General features: G+C 39.4%; 1 protein-coding gene across 1 annotated transcript in view; it reads left to right on the top strand.

The window, feature by feature from the left end:
* NGF (nerve growth factor) overlaps positions 1-17684 on the top strand; it is a 79105-nt gene extending 61421 nt beyond the window's left edge. The window contains exons 2-3 of the mRNA XM_074188510.1: positions 5178-5318; positions 16844-17684. Coding sequence (XP_074044611.1) covers positions 16856-17593 — 738 coding nt within the window. The 5' untranslated portion in view covers positions 5178-5318; positions 16844-16855 and the 3' untranslated portion in view covers positions 17594-17684. The remainder of the gene's footprint in view (positions 1-5177; positions 5319-16843) is intronic.
* Positions 17685-18669: the final 985 nt, after the last annotated feature.

Raw genomic sequence — 18669 nt, 5'->3', positions numbered from 1 at the left:
ATTTCTCTTTGAAAGGGACATACCCTGAAACTGTCCATTTTAAAATTTTTGTCTGTTGAAAAACAAAGCAATTTTCTGAGCTCTTAATGCCTTCCCAAGGCCTTGGTACCAGGTCTGCTATTTTCCTATTCGATGTGCCAAAACCACTAGATAGTTAAACATGTTGTATTTTCTCAAACATTGCAATCAGTCGAAACTAACCAAAGTGATTTTTTTTCTAATTCCATGAAATTAAGAAGCCCACTAGTTGGCAAAACTCATGGTCAGGTTCCATACTAAAGAATTCCTGATTAGGCCAAAAATAAGGAGAATAGGAAGATTAGACTAAAAGATGAATTGGACCTCCAGAATAAAAGTGTCCAAATTTTATCCCCATCTTCCCACAACCATGTATTCTGAATAAGAATTGATAAAGAATAAAGAAAGGAGGGAGGGACTTGGGAGATGGTAATGACAATAATAATTATATATTAATGGCTCACATTTAAAAACTCTAAATGAATTCATACCTTGCTTATAAAAAGAGATATGGATAAAAATGAGATAATTCTTACAAAGCACTATGCCAATCTTAAAGTATCAGATTAATATTATCATTATTATGGCATAGAGGCAACCCTGGCTTCTTGAAACTATGGCAAAGAAGTATAAGATTCAGCAAGTAAAATCAAATGAACTCATCTGAAGTCTAACTTCTCTAAGTTCAGAGATTCATCACCAGAAGGTTAGCCCCCACTTGACAATATTTTTTAGCTACAGGAGTTCTAAGTGGGCTAAGGAAGTCCCAGATGAGTGGAATCATAGATCCTTGGATTGAACTAGAGAAGCACATTGATGTAGCATTTCCTCAGCCCACAAAAGTACCAACTTTCTTCATACTTAGAAATCATAGCATCACAGAATGATGGGATGATAAAGCTGGAAGTGACCCCATAAGTCATCTAGTCTAACCCCCTCATTTTTCTAGAAGATAAAACTGACACCCAGGAAGGTTATATCCAACAAGGGGTAACCAGTCTTTGTCTGAATGTCTCCAGTGAGAGATAACATGCTTTACATTTATATGAAGATGTTAGAGGACCTGGATTTGAATCCAACTTTCTTAATTTCCTGATTAGGATTATACTACTGCTTTTTTAGAAGCTTTCCACCATCTGAGCTAGGCAACACTGCCAAGCATTCACTCTACAAACATATGAAAAGGAAGAAAGATGAAAGGTCAATCTAAAGGTCATTTTTGGTGAACTTCCTAAATCCTTGACTTTTAATCATACATATGAATAGTAATCTTCAAACATATGTGCAAATTAACATACATGTATATATGTGATTAAGAATTAAGGAAAGCAGCAGATTTTTAGAAAATAGATCTAAAGAAAATAGAATTTAGATAGCTAAGAATAACATTCTCATTTTTGAAAATGAGGAAATGAAGGTAGTGTGGTATGCTGAATTTGAAGGGAAAAGACTTCAGCTAAAATCCCAATCTGTCTGCTAACTATATGACCACCAGTAAATCACCTCCCTTCTCGGGGACTCAGTTTCCTCATCTATAAAATGAGGGGGGTCCTCTAAGATCCCTTTTAGCTCTAAGTCTATTCTCCTTTGCAGCCCAGATTGGTTATAAGTCACCAAGGTAACAGATGACAAAGAGTAAATTCAAACCTTAGCCTTCTGAACTGATCAAAATCAATCAAACAAAGAACATTTTATTGGGCACTTAATATTTGTCAGGTACTAGAAATACAAAGAAATATTTTTAAAAAGCCCCTGCCCTCAAGAAACTCCTATTCTAATGATAAACTCCCTTTGTGATCCAATGTTCTTTTCTACTATACCTTGAAAGGGTCAAAAAAGTCAGTATAGGTATCTCTAAGCATCTGTGAGATAGCCCCAGTTCTCTTATGTCTACTTTTGTTTCTGTAATAAATTGATAATTTACTCATGATAAATCTCAATAACATTCCATCACAATGTCAGTCTTTCTATTCTACCAGTAATGAATTTCTTGCAGCAGTGAGAATTGGAGGGGCAGGCAGGGGAATACATTGAGAGGAAATAGGTAGAAAGTAGATGGGAGATGGCCCATGATATCTTACAATCTGGATCAAAATAACTTGAGAACTACTGGAATAAAGGAAATAGATAAATGTATAGTCAGGGCAGAGATGAGAAATTGGCCTCAGTCACATGACCTTCATTCATTCCTTGGATATAATAACTAGCAGAAAAACTGATATTTCTATTAAGATTTGACTTAAATAGGATATTAATTTGAAATATTTGCTATTTGCCTTAGCCTCTCAGCTGAATTTGAAATAAAATCATCTAGTTTAGGCTAAAAGGGTCAATGTTATTCTGGTTCCAGGGTCTAATGTAAATATTCTCTGGTGCAATCAACCCCTTTCTTCTTCCCCATTTAAAGGGGAGGAATCAAGGGGCATTAAAAGGTGAGGCAATTAGGTTTAAGATTTCATAGCTAATCATGACAGAGCCCAATCTAGAGCTCAGGACTCATGACTTCTGGGACTCACTGCTTTCAAAATCTATATTTTTGCTTTCCATCATTATTAGTATCATAAAAAAAGAGGATGGCCCCTGGAGTCAACTGATACTACCAATCACCCTAGGGAGAATGCTCTATATCTTTCTCTCTTTCACACATACATACAAGTATCCTTGGCTTACAGGTATTCCCCCCTATTAAATCCACCTTCTCCCCTTCAACAATCCCTGTAAATCCTGGATCTGATGGCTAATCTGTTTTTAGAGTCCAAGAAGGTGCCCAAGAAACTTTGTTAACATAAACCACTTGGAGAGAGAATCTAGGGTCTTTCCCATGTCTGTTGTGGATCATTTGAACAAAAAAAATGCTTTTGCTAGTTCTTCAGCATCAGTTGATAGGATGTGTCAAATTCATCATCAAGGGATGATAACCATCCCTTTATTAAGACTGCACTATATAGATAACATGTTCTTGCCTACTTTGTACCACCAGACATACCTCCCTGAAGATCCAAGAATATACAAGACTGCAGTTACTCAGAAAATACACTTAAGTGACAGAAATAACTCTACCAAAGGACTATAGATTTTACAAAGGGGTTCACATTCAATGATGTTAAAGTGACCCAAAAGTCAACTTGGTCCATTTAAAATGAGAATGAAGAGGCAAATGAGACTTTTTGCCATCCTTCAAATGCCTCAGTTTTTCCCAACTCCACATCTATTCCTTCCACCTGAAATGTCTTCTCCCACCCAAGCCTTACTCAACTTGTTGGCACTCTACCTTTCTTTCAAGACCCAGGTAAAATTTATAAAACCCTAGAACTAATTTCTCCCACATCTATTCCCATGGTACTTCATGATTCTTTTATGCATTTCTCTTACTTGAATTTTATTTATTTGTATAGAGACAGAAAAATGGCCTAGTGGAAAGAGTATATGACTTGGAGTCAGGAACATCTAAGTTTGAATTCTCCCTCAGACACTAGTGGTTTGACTCTGGCCAAAGGGTCTCTGTGTACTCATTCTTTCCTCATCTAAAAAAAAATCGACATGAACATAACAACTACTTCACACAATTGTTGTCATCCTTACTCGGATGCTAAGAGTTTTTTCCCCACTATACTGACCTATCTTGGATTCAACTTTAATGCATTGAGGTCCACAAAATGTTTGGAGTTGGGAAAATGGCCCACTGAAGGAATTTATTGCATTGAGGTGTGGAAGATGGGGATGATTTTGTCAAGTTTGGTCAACCCCATTCCACTTTGACTGCCCATATCTTATTTCCCTCAAGTAGATAAATTCTGATTGTTTACCTCAATACCTACCTAGAACATACCCTCTTCAGAAATCATCCTCCAACTTGGAACAGTCTGAATTCAATGTCTTTTCCACATGAGCACCTGGACTCTTTCTAAAGACTGCCAGATAGATGTTCCCTCTAGGCCCAAAACCTAATTAAGAGTCAGAGGTGTTTCAATCATTTCTTAAGGCCAAACCAAATTTCAGAGCTTGAGAAAGGAAAGGGGAGGAGGTATTCCCAGTTTCTGATTAGAGGATATTCAATTCTTCCATTTTTTCTCTTCTGTGAAATGTAGATAACAGCTCTCATACCACCTATCTTACAGGTTTATTATAAATACCACAGAGTTGGGGTGTTACTTCCAAGGATGAAAAGGACTATAGTACATGGACACCACATACTCTGCAACGTTTAGTTAATTCTTTTGTGTTAGCATTGGAAAAATATTCACCCAGAAGGTTTCCTGTAGGCAGGGTGAAAAGATAAGTCCTTAAAATGATGAAAGAAAAAGATGGAAGAAGCAGGATGGGAGCGATCATTTTTACTTCTGAATAAAAAAATACAGATTGGAAGAGAAAGAATACCATTCTAATATCTTCCCATCCTCCACCCCCATTTAAACCTTTAATAATTACTTGAGGGAAAAGAGGGGGATAAAGAACTATTCCATAAGTATTCACATAAAGAAAAGACTAAATGATACCCCTGCCCCTTCAGTCATTTTGTCCTCTCCCTCTATCTCTAGATTCCTAAAATTTGAACTTTGACCTGGTCCTCTGGTATTTCTGCCACAGTTTCATAAATAAATTTACCCTTATCACTCAAATACTTGCATTTTTTTTAATTTGCTGTGATTGCTCATCTGAGTTTTCTTCAAAGCACTGACTTGTTCTGAATTGTCTGGACATTTTTTTTTTCAGTTTGATTTACCCTCATTATACTGTTCCAAAGTTGGCTGTATTTCGGCAAATGTGTAGCATATAAAATGATTTTCATTTTTGTCATCTGATAAGGGTGCCTCTGTCTTCAGTCACATGAATCTGTTGTTGGATTTGAAGTCACTTTGTTGAGTATAAAAGTAGTCATGGACCATGCCCAAGAACAAACCAAAGGAATTAATCCTGACACAAGGGTCATAGACTAACCCTCTCTCCCAAGAACATTGCCTCGGCCAATCCACAGACTACAGGATAGAGTTTCTGGGAGCAAAGGAACAATTGTTCCCTCTTCTCTCTCATACCCCCCCCATCCACAAGTGTCCTTTGGGGGCAATCTCACCTTATTTGGGGTTTTGAGAATACCAGGGATTCCGACTTCTGATTCCAATGAGATATTATATCTGATATGTATGCTATTCCTCCTCTAGAGTCCGGGCCTGAGACTCCACTGGCCCTTGGCTGTGCAGTCTGAGGGGGCCAGATGGCATGCTGGACCCAAATGCAGCTCAGCGTCTGGACCCAATAAAAGCTTTCCCCGTGGAGCAGCTTTCTGTCCAGGCCACACTGAGGTAAGAGCTCATGTAATCATTCAAACACCTCCGGCATCTTTCATGGCAAGGAAGAAACCCAGAAAGTAACTGAAGAGCTGTGGAATGAGCCTAAAACTGAGGAAAAGGAATATTTCTGAGCTCAAGTGCTGTTTAGAATGGACCTGGATTATGAACTGGATGTGAAAGGACATGTCTATGCTAATATAAGCATATATAAGAGGTCTCCAGACCTGCCTGGGAGAAGATTTTCCTAAAGGTCTTCCTGCTAACCCCATCTCTCCTGGCATCACATGGGCCCAAGCCATTCTACCTTTAAACTCTGAGTCCATGGGCATGGTGTCCAAAGTCAGGGCCTTTTGTTCTTAAACAGTCCACTCATTCATTCAAAGCTGACTTTGGCTCTTTGGAGGTCATTTATTTCACCTAGAACCTCCCCGAATTTCCCTTCACCCATCTCAGGGTTTATTTTGTAGAAGGAGATCATAGATTCTTTTTTCATTAATTCAGTGAATGCATACATGTTCTAGGAATGATCAAGAGAGTTGGAGGAGCTCAAGGACATACAACCTGGGCATCTGTGCCACCTGTGTTGAATTCTCAGGCTTTTAAATGTTCTTCTCAGAGGTTATTTAGGTTATATCTACATTAGGTCCAATATTTGCATGCAGCAAAAAAAAGAGTTTCTAAATAATTTCCCTCTATCTAAATATCTGTGTAACATAGAATACTTGGCTGAGTATATATCTGAATGTTGAAGGCTAGGGAAGCATACCTTTACTCTATCAGTTACTAGCCTTTTAAATAGGAGACTTGAGTTACATCGTTTTCCTTTGGAAGGAGCACATCTCCAGTGTTAGATCTCCCAATAAAACCTAATGGAGGAGAAGCAGTGGTGAGTTTGGGTTTTATTCTATTAATCCCTTCTCTGTTCTAATATCATATACCTGAGAATGCACAGCACATTAGAACTGCAAGCCATAGCTCAAATCATACATGTACAACTGACTAGTTAGAACTAACTAGAAATCACTTCAACAAGTCCTTTCTTCTCTTAACCTCCCTTTCCTTATCTCTAATACACAATTACAATTGGATACAATAACCTCACAGGACACTTTCAGCTCAAATATGCTAAAATTTATATTAAGGGGAGCCTTAGAACTTTTCTTACTGACCATCGGGAACCATCTACACTTCAAAAGAGTCTGTTCCATTAAGCTAGAGAAAGAGAGAGAGAGAGAGAGAGAGAGAGAGAGAGAGAGAGAGAGAGAGAGAGAATGAAAAATTAGAAAAAGTGAGTGATCCTTCAGTCTTTCTAAGAATGGAGGGAGAGACAAATAGCAAGACAGAAAAAGAGGAGGAGAAAAAGGTCTTCATTTAACAGCACGAATTTCCTCTCACTTTAACACTTAGTCTTCCTAGCTCCTTAGTCGAATAACTGGAAAACACTAGCATAGTTCTTGGCTCTTACTTGACTTTAGCAGAAATTTTTGTTCCCTTCTATAGTTCCCTCCCATTCAGCATCTTTGCCAAGTCTTCTGGTGCTATTAGTTCCACAAGCCCTGTACAAATATGTGGGCCAGTTGCCAAGTTCCATCCAGCGGATGTGTTATCTAGTCAGGTAAAGTGGATTTTGGACAAGAATCTATAGGGTATTTTTTTTTGGCCAAGGTTCTTTGACCATGTGAATGATTGGAGAGTACTGATTAAACTGAACAATCAGCTGCAAAGCTAGGGAGATAGCAACCCTTCCAGACAGAATGATGGAAAGATGATGTAAGGATCAAGTCAGTGGGGCATTCTGACCTACCTCTTTTCTTTGAATCTTACTTATTCCATTCCAGGGTGGGGCAAAGTAAATAAAATATTTCATTCATAGTTTTGTTATGGAAAGGAGCATCAGAGACCATCTTTTTCAATCCTTACATTTTCCGGGTTTGTCCAAGATCTCAAAGGTAGTAGGTACCAGAGGTAGGATTCGAACCCAAGTCTTCTGGTACAATTAGGTAGTATATTAGAGTACCAGATCTAGAGACAAGAAGATTCATTCTCCTGAATTCAAATCTTTCCTATGATATTTACTAGGTGTGTGACCCTGAGCAAGTCACTTAATCCTGTTTGCCTCAGTTCCTCATCTGTCAAACGAACTGGAGAAGGGAATGACAAACCACTCCAGTGTCTTTGCCAAGAAAATCTCAAATGGGGCCATAGAGAGTTGACAGGATGAATTTAAAAAATGACTTTTTTTGTACAAGAATTTCTGAGGGAGAATCAGTCTTGAAAGTAATCATTCACCCAAGCTGCCTCTCCCACAGGTAGGTCTTGATAGTACTCAGATTGGTTGGTGGAGCAGGATACGAGATCATATTGGCTGATCATTTTGCTTTGCTTTAATGAAACAAACAAATATATGGGACTTCTTCCATTGTTCACCACTAACTAAGGAGACAATATTTCTTTTTTCAAACTGATTACTGAATGATATCACTGGAATAGATTGCAAAAACTTTTTTAAAGAATCTTTTGGAGTTGTAGGAGGGGGTGGGGAGAGGGATAACAAGATCAAATCAATAATGCCACAATCTCAAGAAAACTTTTTTATCCTAACTTTAAAGAAATTTCTGTTAAGATGAAAAAAAATCTCTCTTCACTACCCCTTTCCCCACCTTATGAGATACATACTCAGGACATTTCAAAGTATTTGAAATTTCTAATTTCATTCAAGTTTCTACTATGGTTAGATGTCCTCAAATTCTAAATTTAAGCATGTCTACCAGGATTACCCATTTTCTATGACATATAATAGAGATATGTACATATAATATTGTATATAACATATTTATAATTATAATAATTATATGAATCATCTATATTTTCTGTAATCCCATTTAAAACACCAAATGGACATATGCATAAACAGCTCACCAGGGGCTAATAAGCACTTGTAGCTATGTGTAGATATGTTCAATAAAAATGAAAAATCTCTACCTATAGAGTTTAGTGCTGGCAAGTCAATACCTCTTTAAGACTCAGAGATCATAGGATTGGAGTTTTGAATTGGAGAGGGATCCTATCCCTTTCTAAGTACAATGCTTCATTTTATAGGTAAAGAAACTAAACCCCACAAAGGTTAAAGGCCTCTTTAAAGGTCATGAAACAAGCCAGGGTGAGAGCCACTAACTTGAATATTGAGTTGAATTGAACTGATTTGAACTGAATCCTTGACAATGGAGAATGGTGGAATAGAACAAAGTTGAATGGACTGTCCAGACCTTCTTTAAGAGTTTCAAGTTTCTGCCTGTCAAAACTGATCAAAACTGATGAGCAAAAACCCAGACTGATGATGGGATATACATGTTTTCCATCTGATGAAAGCGTGATGCAAAAAGTTAGGCAAAGACTAGTAGATGGAGCACCAGCGTGAGATTATAGAAGACCTGTGTCCCAAACCTATCTCAGTCACTTTCTAGAATCCATGACTCTGAACAAGTTTTGCTTAATCTTTTTCAGTCTCATTTTCCTAATGTGTAATGTAGGGATAACAATAGGGTTATTTATAAAGTTGAAATGAGAGGGCATGTTACTTTGTAACAATCATGATATAAATTTTAGTGAAAAAACAGTGATATATCAATTAGTGATAATTATTAATAATTATTATTAAAGCTGGGGAAGGTGATGGATCCCAAGGTCAGTTTCCACAGACAGAAGGAAGGAAAGGAAGAATATAAGGAAGAATACACAAAACCCCAGGGTCTGGATGATCCACTAACTAGATATTAATACTACCAAATTATTCACTGGACTTCCATGTCCAGGTCAACAAGTGAACCAAGAAAATAGAGAAAAGGTAATTAGGAATCCAACCATGCTACTGACTCCTTCTCTGCTTGCCAGAGGTCACACAGCATCTCAGAGTTGGAAAGACCCCAGAGGTCATTTAGTCTAAACCCATTCCTGGGCTGGGATCCCCTCTCCAACATCCAGACTTTACTCCAAGATTTCCCCCTTTTTATGATGTTTTTCCTTATTTAAGTCTGAAATTTGTCACATAGGAGTGCAGAATTAAAACTTAGAGAACCTTAGAGTTTGTAATTAAATCCAACCACTTCATTTTATAAGTGAGGAAACTGAGGTCCATTAGAACAAGCAAGTGATTTGCTTAGGGTCAGTCAGAGGATAAATATCTTAAAGGCAAGATCTGAATGAGAGTTTCTTGAGTCCAGTGCTCTGTCCACTGCAGCACAGTGTCCCCTTGTTCCTTCCACCCACTGCTAATAGCTCTAACCTCTGGAGACAAATGGAAGGAGTCAAATCCTTATTCCACATGAAAGTCATTCATATACCTGAATACAGTCAAGACAGAAACTTGCTGGTAAATGTTTAACAATCAACTTGGGGGGGGTGGGGAATACTGTGAGCACAGTACACACATGTAATCTGCCTTCTTAATATTTTATTCACTTTCTTGCATCTAGACAATCAACCAAACAATGCAATTATATCCAATTTATAGTATTTATAGATTTTTGTAGTGTGGATGTTCATGGTGAAAATTTAACAATGAGCTCTTTCTTTTTTTAATAAAATTTAATTTTCTCCAATTACATGTAAAAGTAATTTCAATATTTGTTATTTTTAATTTTGACTTCCAAATTTTCTTCCTCCCTTCCCTCCCCCAATTCTGAGGCTGTGCAATCATGTAAAACACATTTCTATATTAGTTATTTTGTGGAAGAAAACTCAAACAGGAAGGAAGGAAGGAAGGAAGGAAGGAAGGAAGGAAGGAAGGAAGGAAGGAAGGAAGGAAGGAAGGAAATGTTTTGGTCCACAATTAGACTCCATCAGTCTCTCTGGAAGGAGATAGCATTTTTTATCATGGGTCCTTTGGGGTTTTCTTAGATCATTAAATTATTGAAAATAACCCAGTCATTCACAGTAATTATCATACAATATTGCTGTTATTGCATACAATGTTCTCCTGGTTTTGCTCACTTCACTCTGTACCCGTTCATATAAGTCTTTCCAAGTTTTTTAACAATGGACTCTTTAGAGCCAGCATGAGCTAGCTCTAGCACAACCGTTAGTCAACTCATTCCAAGGTTTCTCTTCCTCAAATTAAACATCTCTAATTCCTTCAACTGATTTTCAGGATTCCAGTCTTTTCACTATCTCAATCATCATACTCTATATCAAGAAGTCTTAACTTGTGGTCCATGAAAGGATTTCAGGGAGTCTATGAACATGGAAAATGAAAAATTATGTTAAAATAATGGGTTTCCTTGGCAATCCTATGTGTTTTATTTTGTACATTTAAAAAATGTGATGGTAGGAAGAGCTCCCCAGACTGTCAATAGGATTCAGGATACAAAAAAAGATGGATAACCTATGCTCCAGATGTTGTCCATTTTGCCAATGACTTTGTTAAAATATGAATTAAATATGATGCTCCATATAGTGCTCCAGTATCTCAAGACTAAATCAGACAGGAATGACAATGAAAAAGGGAAAGGACATCTGATCAGATTATTGGCTTCCCTATCATCTATCTGTTACTAAAGATGAAAATCTGTGTCTTGTTCAGACTGTGTGCACCTCTGGGGAAATTCAGGGTCACTATCATATTTGTAGATATCCAAGGACCATCTGGAAACTCCCCACCTCATTATATTCTGCCCCCAGTTACTTTACTATGTGTTCCAGAGGACACTATTAATACAAAATTTATTATTTTCAGCCCTGATGACGCTGGAAAGATATCAGACTATAACTAAAAGAAATCAGGCAATGGTTTATTTTAGCCCCTAACCCTACCCCCTCATTCTTTGAAGCTTATATATTGTGTTCCTACCACATGCAAGGTCCTGTACTAGCCTTGTGAGATGGCTTTGAAATCAGAGATCTGGGTTCTAATTCTAACTCTGCTATGTCTACCTGGGTGACCTCTGACACTGAAATATAACCTCCCTTACTCCTTATGAATAATAAGGGGTCTGAATCAAATGTCCTCTGAGGATTCTTCTATCTCTAAAGTTATTATCTTATGAATAAGATATGTTTCCTGCCCTCCAGAATATTACATTTTTGTAGAGGAAAGATGTGATTAGACATACCTATAATAATGACCACAATAATATTGAAGATCCCCAATTTTGTGAGTGTAGATGTGCCTCCTATGGATAATTTGCACCCTTTCCCCCCTCTCCATGTCCTTAAGAGATGATCTTTGTGAATTGCTGTAGCCAAAAAAATTTTTTTTAAATCCATCATGCAGTGCCTAGGTCCCTGGGGATGAGTCTCTGTGCTTAGTTAGCTGGTCCTTGGATTATAGACACAGTCTGTTACTGGGCGTAAACCCAATTCCTTTCAAACTTGGTAAGATTGTTTGGCTCCTAAAATCCCAGGGTCACCTCCATTCCTAAGAGCAGAGCAGCAGGAGGAGCTGAACAAAGGTTATATATAAGAAGTAGCTGTGTGTCACAGAGGATGGATTGCAGGAAGGCAGGAAAACCTGAGTTCAAATGCTGCCTCATACATTTACTAGTTGTATGACCCAAAAGAAGTTACTGGTACTCTGCATCTCAGTTTCTTCATCCTTAAGATTGGGATAATAATAATATCTAACTTGCAGGGTTTTTATGAGGACTATACAAAATAACATGTGAAGGATTTTACAAACGGGAAAGTGATAGATCAATGCCAACTATTATTATCATCAGATGCTATAAGACACTAATATTACTGCAGCATTTCCTGAATTACAAATTGATTTCCTCACAATTACCCCAGGAGGTTAGTATCAAGAGTATCTCATACAAGAGAAAAATTGTGAATTGTGGTTAAGTAACTCACTCATAGTCACAAAACTAGTAAAGATGAAAGTCAGGATACTGGAACAAAGTTGAATCCTGAGGGGAAATTTCAGTCCATGATATGATGAGTTGGATCAAGAGCTGTAAGGAGGCTGATGTTCAATCTTAAAGGACTTGCTCATTTCATCAGTGCAACAATCAGGAGCAATTTTAGGAAGAATACCATCTGTATCCAGTTATCTTATTATGTAATTTTGATATCACTTAACCCCGCATAAAAACCAAAGGGGGGTGAAGAATGTCCTATTGAGGGGGCAGTGGATAGAGCACCAACCAACTCTGGAGTCAGGAGGATCTGAATTCAAATCTATCCTTGGATACGTGATACTAGTGAACTTGGGCAAGTCACTTAACCCCTCATAAAAACCAAATGGGGGGTGGAGAATGTCCTATTAGACATTCTCAGGATATCCTGAGGAAGAAGACAAAGACCTGGGTTTTTGACTGAAATGGCAAGAGGCTAAGTGGTCAGGGGAGGCAGGGGGCAGTGAAGGTCAGGAAAAGTGTTCCCACAGAACCCAGAAAAGCAAAAAATCTGGGGTTTATCTGAGCCTGTTTCTGTCTCCATAGCATCTGCCCTCCTCACAGGAAGCCCTCAAGCTCAGCCTATATGCCTATATCTAGAATTGGTTAATCTTCTCAATATAAAGCTCACATTTACTCTGAATGCAGCAGCTCTGAATGGGTAGGAGAGGGACTGGATCACATCTTTTCTTTTTTTTCTTTCTTTTTAGGTTTTTTTTTTTGCAAGGCACACAGGATTAAGTGACTTGCCCAAGGTCACACAGCTAGGTAATTATTAAGTGTCTGAGACCGGATTTGAACTCAGGTCCTCCTTACTCCAGGGCCAGTGCTCTATCCACTGTGCCACCTAGCCGCCCTTCACATCTTTTCTTTATCACTGATAAATGGAAATAGTTATTGACTTGTGGAGGACAGGTTAGTGCAATGGAAAGAACACTAGGAGATCTGAACTTTCTCCCTGATTCTGGTGCTTACTCTATCTGAATGTGACCTTAGGTGAGCTACTTCATTTCTCTATCTGTCAGCTCCTTCAACTTTCTTTTTTTCTTCCTTCGACTTTCAAATAGTAATAATAACCCCTCACCTACCTGCCACCCAGGCAGGTAGGATTGGAAGATGTTAGATATATTGTAGAGAGGATTCCCTACTTCTCAAGATGCCTTCCAACTTGGTTTCTATGACTAGTTAAATGAGAAAATCAATGTGAAAAATAGTTTAGAGTTAAAACAATCACAAGTGAGACAAATTCAGAAAGGATATTTATTATAGGTATTATCTCTGTCATTCATCGCTCACATGACCTTGGGCCAGTCATTCTCTGTAAGTCCTGGTTTCCACACCTGTAAGAGGAGCGTGTTGAATTTGGATGGCTTTTAAGGTCCTTTTCATCTCTAAATCAACAATGCTAGGATTTTCATCTCTGAACCGAGTTTAGATTGATACTAGAGTGGACTGAACCTGAGAGTGTAGAATTCAGTAAGGCAGTTAAGGTAGGGATAGAAACTGGTCCTTGGGATGATCACCAAGCACAGAGCCCTGTAGCTTCGGAGGAGTGGTTCTGAAGCTTGTGGCTATTTCAGTTCCGTAATAGTGTGTAGCTTTAATGTAGGGGTTCTTAACCTGAGGTCCATGCATAGATTTCAGGAACAAGGTGTCTCTGTGAACTTGGATATTATTTTCACTAGCCTCTGTTATTTAACATCTTCCCCAATCACAAACATAGGAAACAAACCATCGTTCCAAGGAGTCCATGGGTTTCATCAGATTGCTAAAGGAATCCATGCCCCCCCCCAAAAAAAAAGATTAAGAACCCTTGTTCTGTCTTGAGAATTGCAGGAAGGTGACAAGAACATTTCAGAATGAAAGGTCATAAAATATGTATGAAACCAGTGACCTTTTCCAGTTTCCACCAGGGCTTCAGAGTCCTTATGTAAAATGAGCTAAAGGATCAAGAGAGAGGCAGGCAAAAGAGGCACTGTCACATCCACAGGTTGAGGCAGTGGGAGAAGTTGAGATTTCCTCCTTAAGAATAACAGTCCTGACCCTGTAAGAGACACACATGTCTGCAGGGGGAAGGCTTAGTAGGCAAGGCAAGCATTAGCCTCCTAGGACCAAACAAAGAAGTAGGAAGCATTTTAGGTTTGGTGGCTCTTTTTTAAAAAAAATAAATAAACACATTTTTTGCCACCAGAAAACTCCACAGCAGATAGTTCTTAATTTTGTCATAAGGTGACATGGGATAGTGAAGGCACAAAACTTTAGAGAAGAGTTTGGGGGGGGGGAAGATGGAGGATGCAAGTTACAAAATTTGCCAAAGGAACACCCAAGTCCTGTCCTAGCTTTGACAAGAAATGTTCCAAATACAAGTAGCACAAACCCAAAACAACCCAATCTGGTGACCTTGGTTGTCTAAGACCTTTTATTGCTCTGTGGGAAGAGTGCTGAAAACACAGCCTACAAGCCACAAAAATGTCCCTGACTCCTCCTCCTGCCCAGACCACCAGTAACACCCTATGTTCCCATCATAGCCTACAGTGGATGTTGGCATAACCAAGAACTTGGGATACACAAGACTAAATCCCTTACTTCTTACATAATCCAATACAATTTAACAAACCTTTCTTATGAGCCAACATTATGAAAGACACTGTATAAGGCTCTAGAAAAACAAGACAAAAATAAAGTCAAACCTTGCAGTCAGATTTGCCTCAGATAAACTGTTGTGAGACTGGGCAAATCAATTCACATCTCTGAATTTTAGTTTCCTCATATATTAATTGGAGAGAAAACTAGTACCACCCTCCCAAGTGTGAGGATCAAAGGAAGTAAAGTTTATAAAGTTTCTTGCAAACCTTAAAGCATTATTCAAATATTAACTAATTTTATCAGAAGCATATAAAATAAAAATAAAATATCTAAATTAAAATATTCTTTTTAAAAAGAAACATTTACAGGAAAATTTGAAGAAGAGATTTTAAACCTGGTGGCTATGAACTTTTTTTTTATAACTATTGCAATATAATACCTTTGAATTCCATATCGAAATATATGGATATTCTGAGAAGATCATGACTTATCCTTTGCTTTTGAAGACCATGACATCAGGGAGGTGATGCCATGATAAGCATGTGAATTAAATTTGAGTGAAGGAGACTATGCTAAGTCACTAGCCTCACTTGTTCCTCCAGAGTCATCTGGGTCCAGTGGCCAGATAGGATTCAGGACAACTGTGAGGTAATTAGGGTTAAGTGACTTGCCCTGATCACATAGCTAGTAAATATTAAGTATCTGAGGTTGAATTTGAACTCAGATCCTCCTGACTGCGGGGCTGATGCTCTAGCCACTGCATCACCTAGCTGCCCTTCTGAGAAGATATACATAAGTTTTCCAGTCTGTTGGAGGGATCCATAACAAATTAAACTGTTAAAAATGCCTTATCTAAAGGAAACCAGGTAACCCTGGACTTTTGAATCAGGAAGACCAGAATTTGAATGCTGCCAGCAGTGACCCTGAGCAAGTATTTAGCCTTCCCCAAACTCAATTTCCTCCTCTGTAAAATGGGAATAATAAAGCATGGGATTGTGAAGATGAAAAGAAAATAATATAATATTATATTGTTATAAGTATAATAAATATGATTATTACAATTGCAATCCTTAAAGCAAACCTAAGAAAATATCCTAGATATAAAATAAAGTCTTTTCAGAGACATTGAGGGAGACATGAGCTGAGGAGTTTGGGAAATAGCAATGTTATCCTAGAAAAGGGCAGCCCCTATCAACTGGACAACGATTGAACAGAGTATGGTATATGAATGTCATGTAGTACTGTTGTTCTATAAGAAAAGATGAATAGTCAGACTTTAGAGAAGCATGGAAAGAATTACGTGAGCTGATGCTGAGTGAAGGGAGCAGAACCAAGAGAACACTGTCTGCAATGTTGTTTAAAACAACATTGTGAGTTGACCAGCTATGATGGATGCAGCTCCTCTCACAAGTCCAGAGAGCTGGGACAACCCTGGCAGACCTGTTTTGAACAGCATAGACAATGTTAAGCTGTGGTTTTCTATGCCAATAAACTGCCAGCAAGGATGCGTATGCAGTTTCGTAGACCCTATTTCTATTTGAGTTTGATATGAGTAGCCCTATTGATCCCCAAGGTCCCTTTCACTTCTAAATCTGATTCTCAGGGTGAGAACCCTCTCTCTTTTCATGACCTAGACTATCTCCATAGCACCCATATCTACATCCAGAGTAAATAAAAGGAAACAAACAGAAACACAAGCCACAGAATCTGAATGGATATGATGTTTGCTTTTTAAAATTTCTCTAATGTTTTTCCTTCCTATCCCATGAGTCCTCATACATAAAATATGTGTAGTTTATGTACATATATGTAATGCTAATATGTAAACATGTTAAACACAAGTCCAACACTGTCTGCCTCTAAGGGGAGGAGGGTGGGGAAAGAGGATGGTAGAAAACTGTGTAACTTCTAAAACTGCAAGGGGATGAATGCTGAAAAACTTTCCTAGCATGCCGTTGGAAAACTAAGGCGAAAGGGCAGCCCCCCAAGTTGCCCGGCTTCTGTCCCTTTGGGGGAGCCTCGGGGCCACCAATGGTAACCTCCTGTTTTGTCCCACTGCAGGCGCCCAGAGTGATGTCCATGTTGTTCTACGCTCTGATCACAGCTTTTCTGATCGGCGTACGGGCAACCCCCCAGACGGAAGACGATGGCACAGCAGGGCACCCCGTTCCCCAAGCCCAGCGGACTAAGCCCCGCCACGATCCGGACACAGTTCACTACCCTGCCGGGCCGGTAGAGAGCAGGCCAGCGGGGCAGACTCTGAACGTGACCGTGGACCCCAAACTTTTTAAAAAGAGGCGACTGCGCTCCCCGCGAGTGTTGTTTAGCACCCAGCCCCCACCCGTCATCGCAGATGCGCCGTTCGCGAATTCCCAGATCGCGGACGAGGACTTGGACTTGGGGGCTGAGGGGTCGGACAGCGCCCCGCTCAACCGGACTTCCAGGGGCAGGCGCTCGGCGCACCCCGTCTTCCACCGGGGCGAGTTCTCCGTGTGCGACAGCGTCAGCGTGTGGGTCGGGGACAAGAACACGGCCACCGACATCAAGGGCAAGGAGGTGACGGTGCTGGCCGAGGTCAACATCAACAACAACGTCTTCAAACAGTATTTTTTCGAGACGAGGTGCAGGGACCCCAAACCCGTCTCCAGCGGGTGCCGAGGGATCGACTCCAAGCACTGGAACTCGTACTGTACCACCACGCACACCTTCGTCAAGGCCTTGACCATGGAGGGCAAGCAGGCGGCCTGGCGCTTCATCCGCATCGACACTGCCTGCGTGTGCGTGCTTAGCAGGAAGACCGGGAGACCCTGAGCCGGCCCAGCCAGCCCCCCAGAACTCTCCCAGGCCCCTCCCTACCTCAGCCTGTAAATTATTTTAAATTATAAGGATTGCATGGTGTATTTATAGTTTATACAGTTAAAAAAAACATTATTTATTAAACTTTTTGGAAACATCCTATGCGTCAGTCCCTTTCAGGCACCTTACTGTGGCCAATTGGGTTTTCCTAGGGCGGATTATCAATCACCAAGTCATTTCTGGTTTTCTGTTTTCTAATCCTTAACTTCTCTCAAAAAAAAACAATTCACTCCAACCTCCCTCTCCCCATTAGCCATTACGGGAAATATAAAACAGTATAAGAAACATTCAGTTAGGAAGAGTAATTTTCATTCTTTCAGGTGAAAATCAAGTAGCCTGCGGTTCTGGGATTCTGGTGCATCCAAAGACACAGGATGGATAACTGAAACTTTTCTGTAGTACGGTTGAATGTCTGTGTGGTATAAGGGCTATGGAGATGGTCACAGGTCATGAAAAGAGAGGTTTCTGGCTCTGAGAATCAGACTTAGAGGTGAAAGGGACTTAGGAGATCAATTGGGCTTCTGATATCAAACTCAAATAGGAATGGGGTCTGCTAAACATAAAAATCCCTTTTTAGCAGCTTATTGGCTTAGAAAACCACACCTTAACATTATCTATGTTATATTGTATTTTTATTTATTTTGTTCATTATTTTCCAATTCCATTCATCTGGTTTGAGCTGCAGTTGGGGAATATTTAACACCTCTGATCTAGGTCAGCTCCCTCATTTTGCAGACAAGGAAACTGAAACCCAGGTAGGTTAACTGAATTTCCCAGGTTCTCTCTGGGTCTCTGTCTCTCTCACCACTCTCTTTCCCTTGCTATCCATCTTTCTCTCATACACTCTCTCCCTCCATCTCTAACTGATTCTCACACATCCTCCCTCCCCCCCACAAAAAGAGGTTCTTTCTCTCTCCCTCCCCCCTTCCTCTCTGTATGTATGTCTGTCTCTCTCGCACACACTCTCTCTCTCATACACACACACACACATACACACACACACACACACACATAAAATTTAATAAATGAGA

The sequence above is a fragment of the Macrotis lagotis genome, chromosome 5, assembly GCF_037893015.1.
Source record: "Macrotis lagotis isolate mMagLag1 chromosome 5, bilby.v1.9.chrom.fasta, whole genome shotgun sequence".
Classification (NCBI taxonomy): Eukaryota; Metazoa; Chordata; class Mammalia; order Peramelemorphia; family Peramelidae; genus Macrotis; species Macrotis lagotis.
The sequence above is the reverse complement of the archived record's forward strand: the minus strand, read 5'-3'. Positions and strand labels throughout refer to the sequence as shown.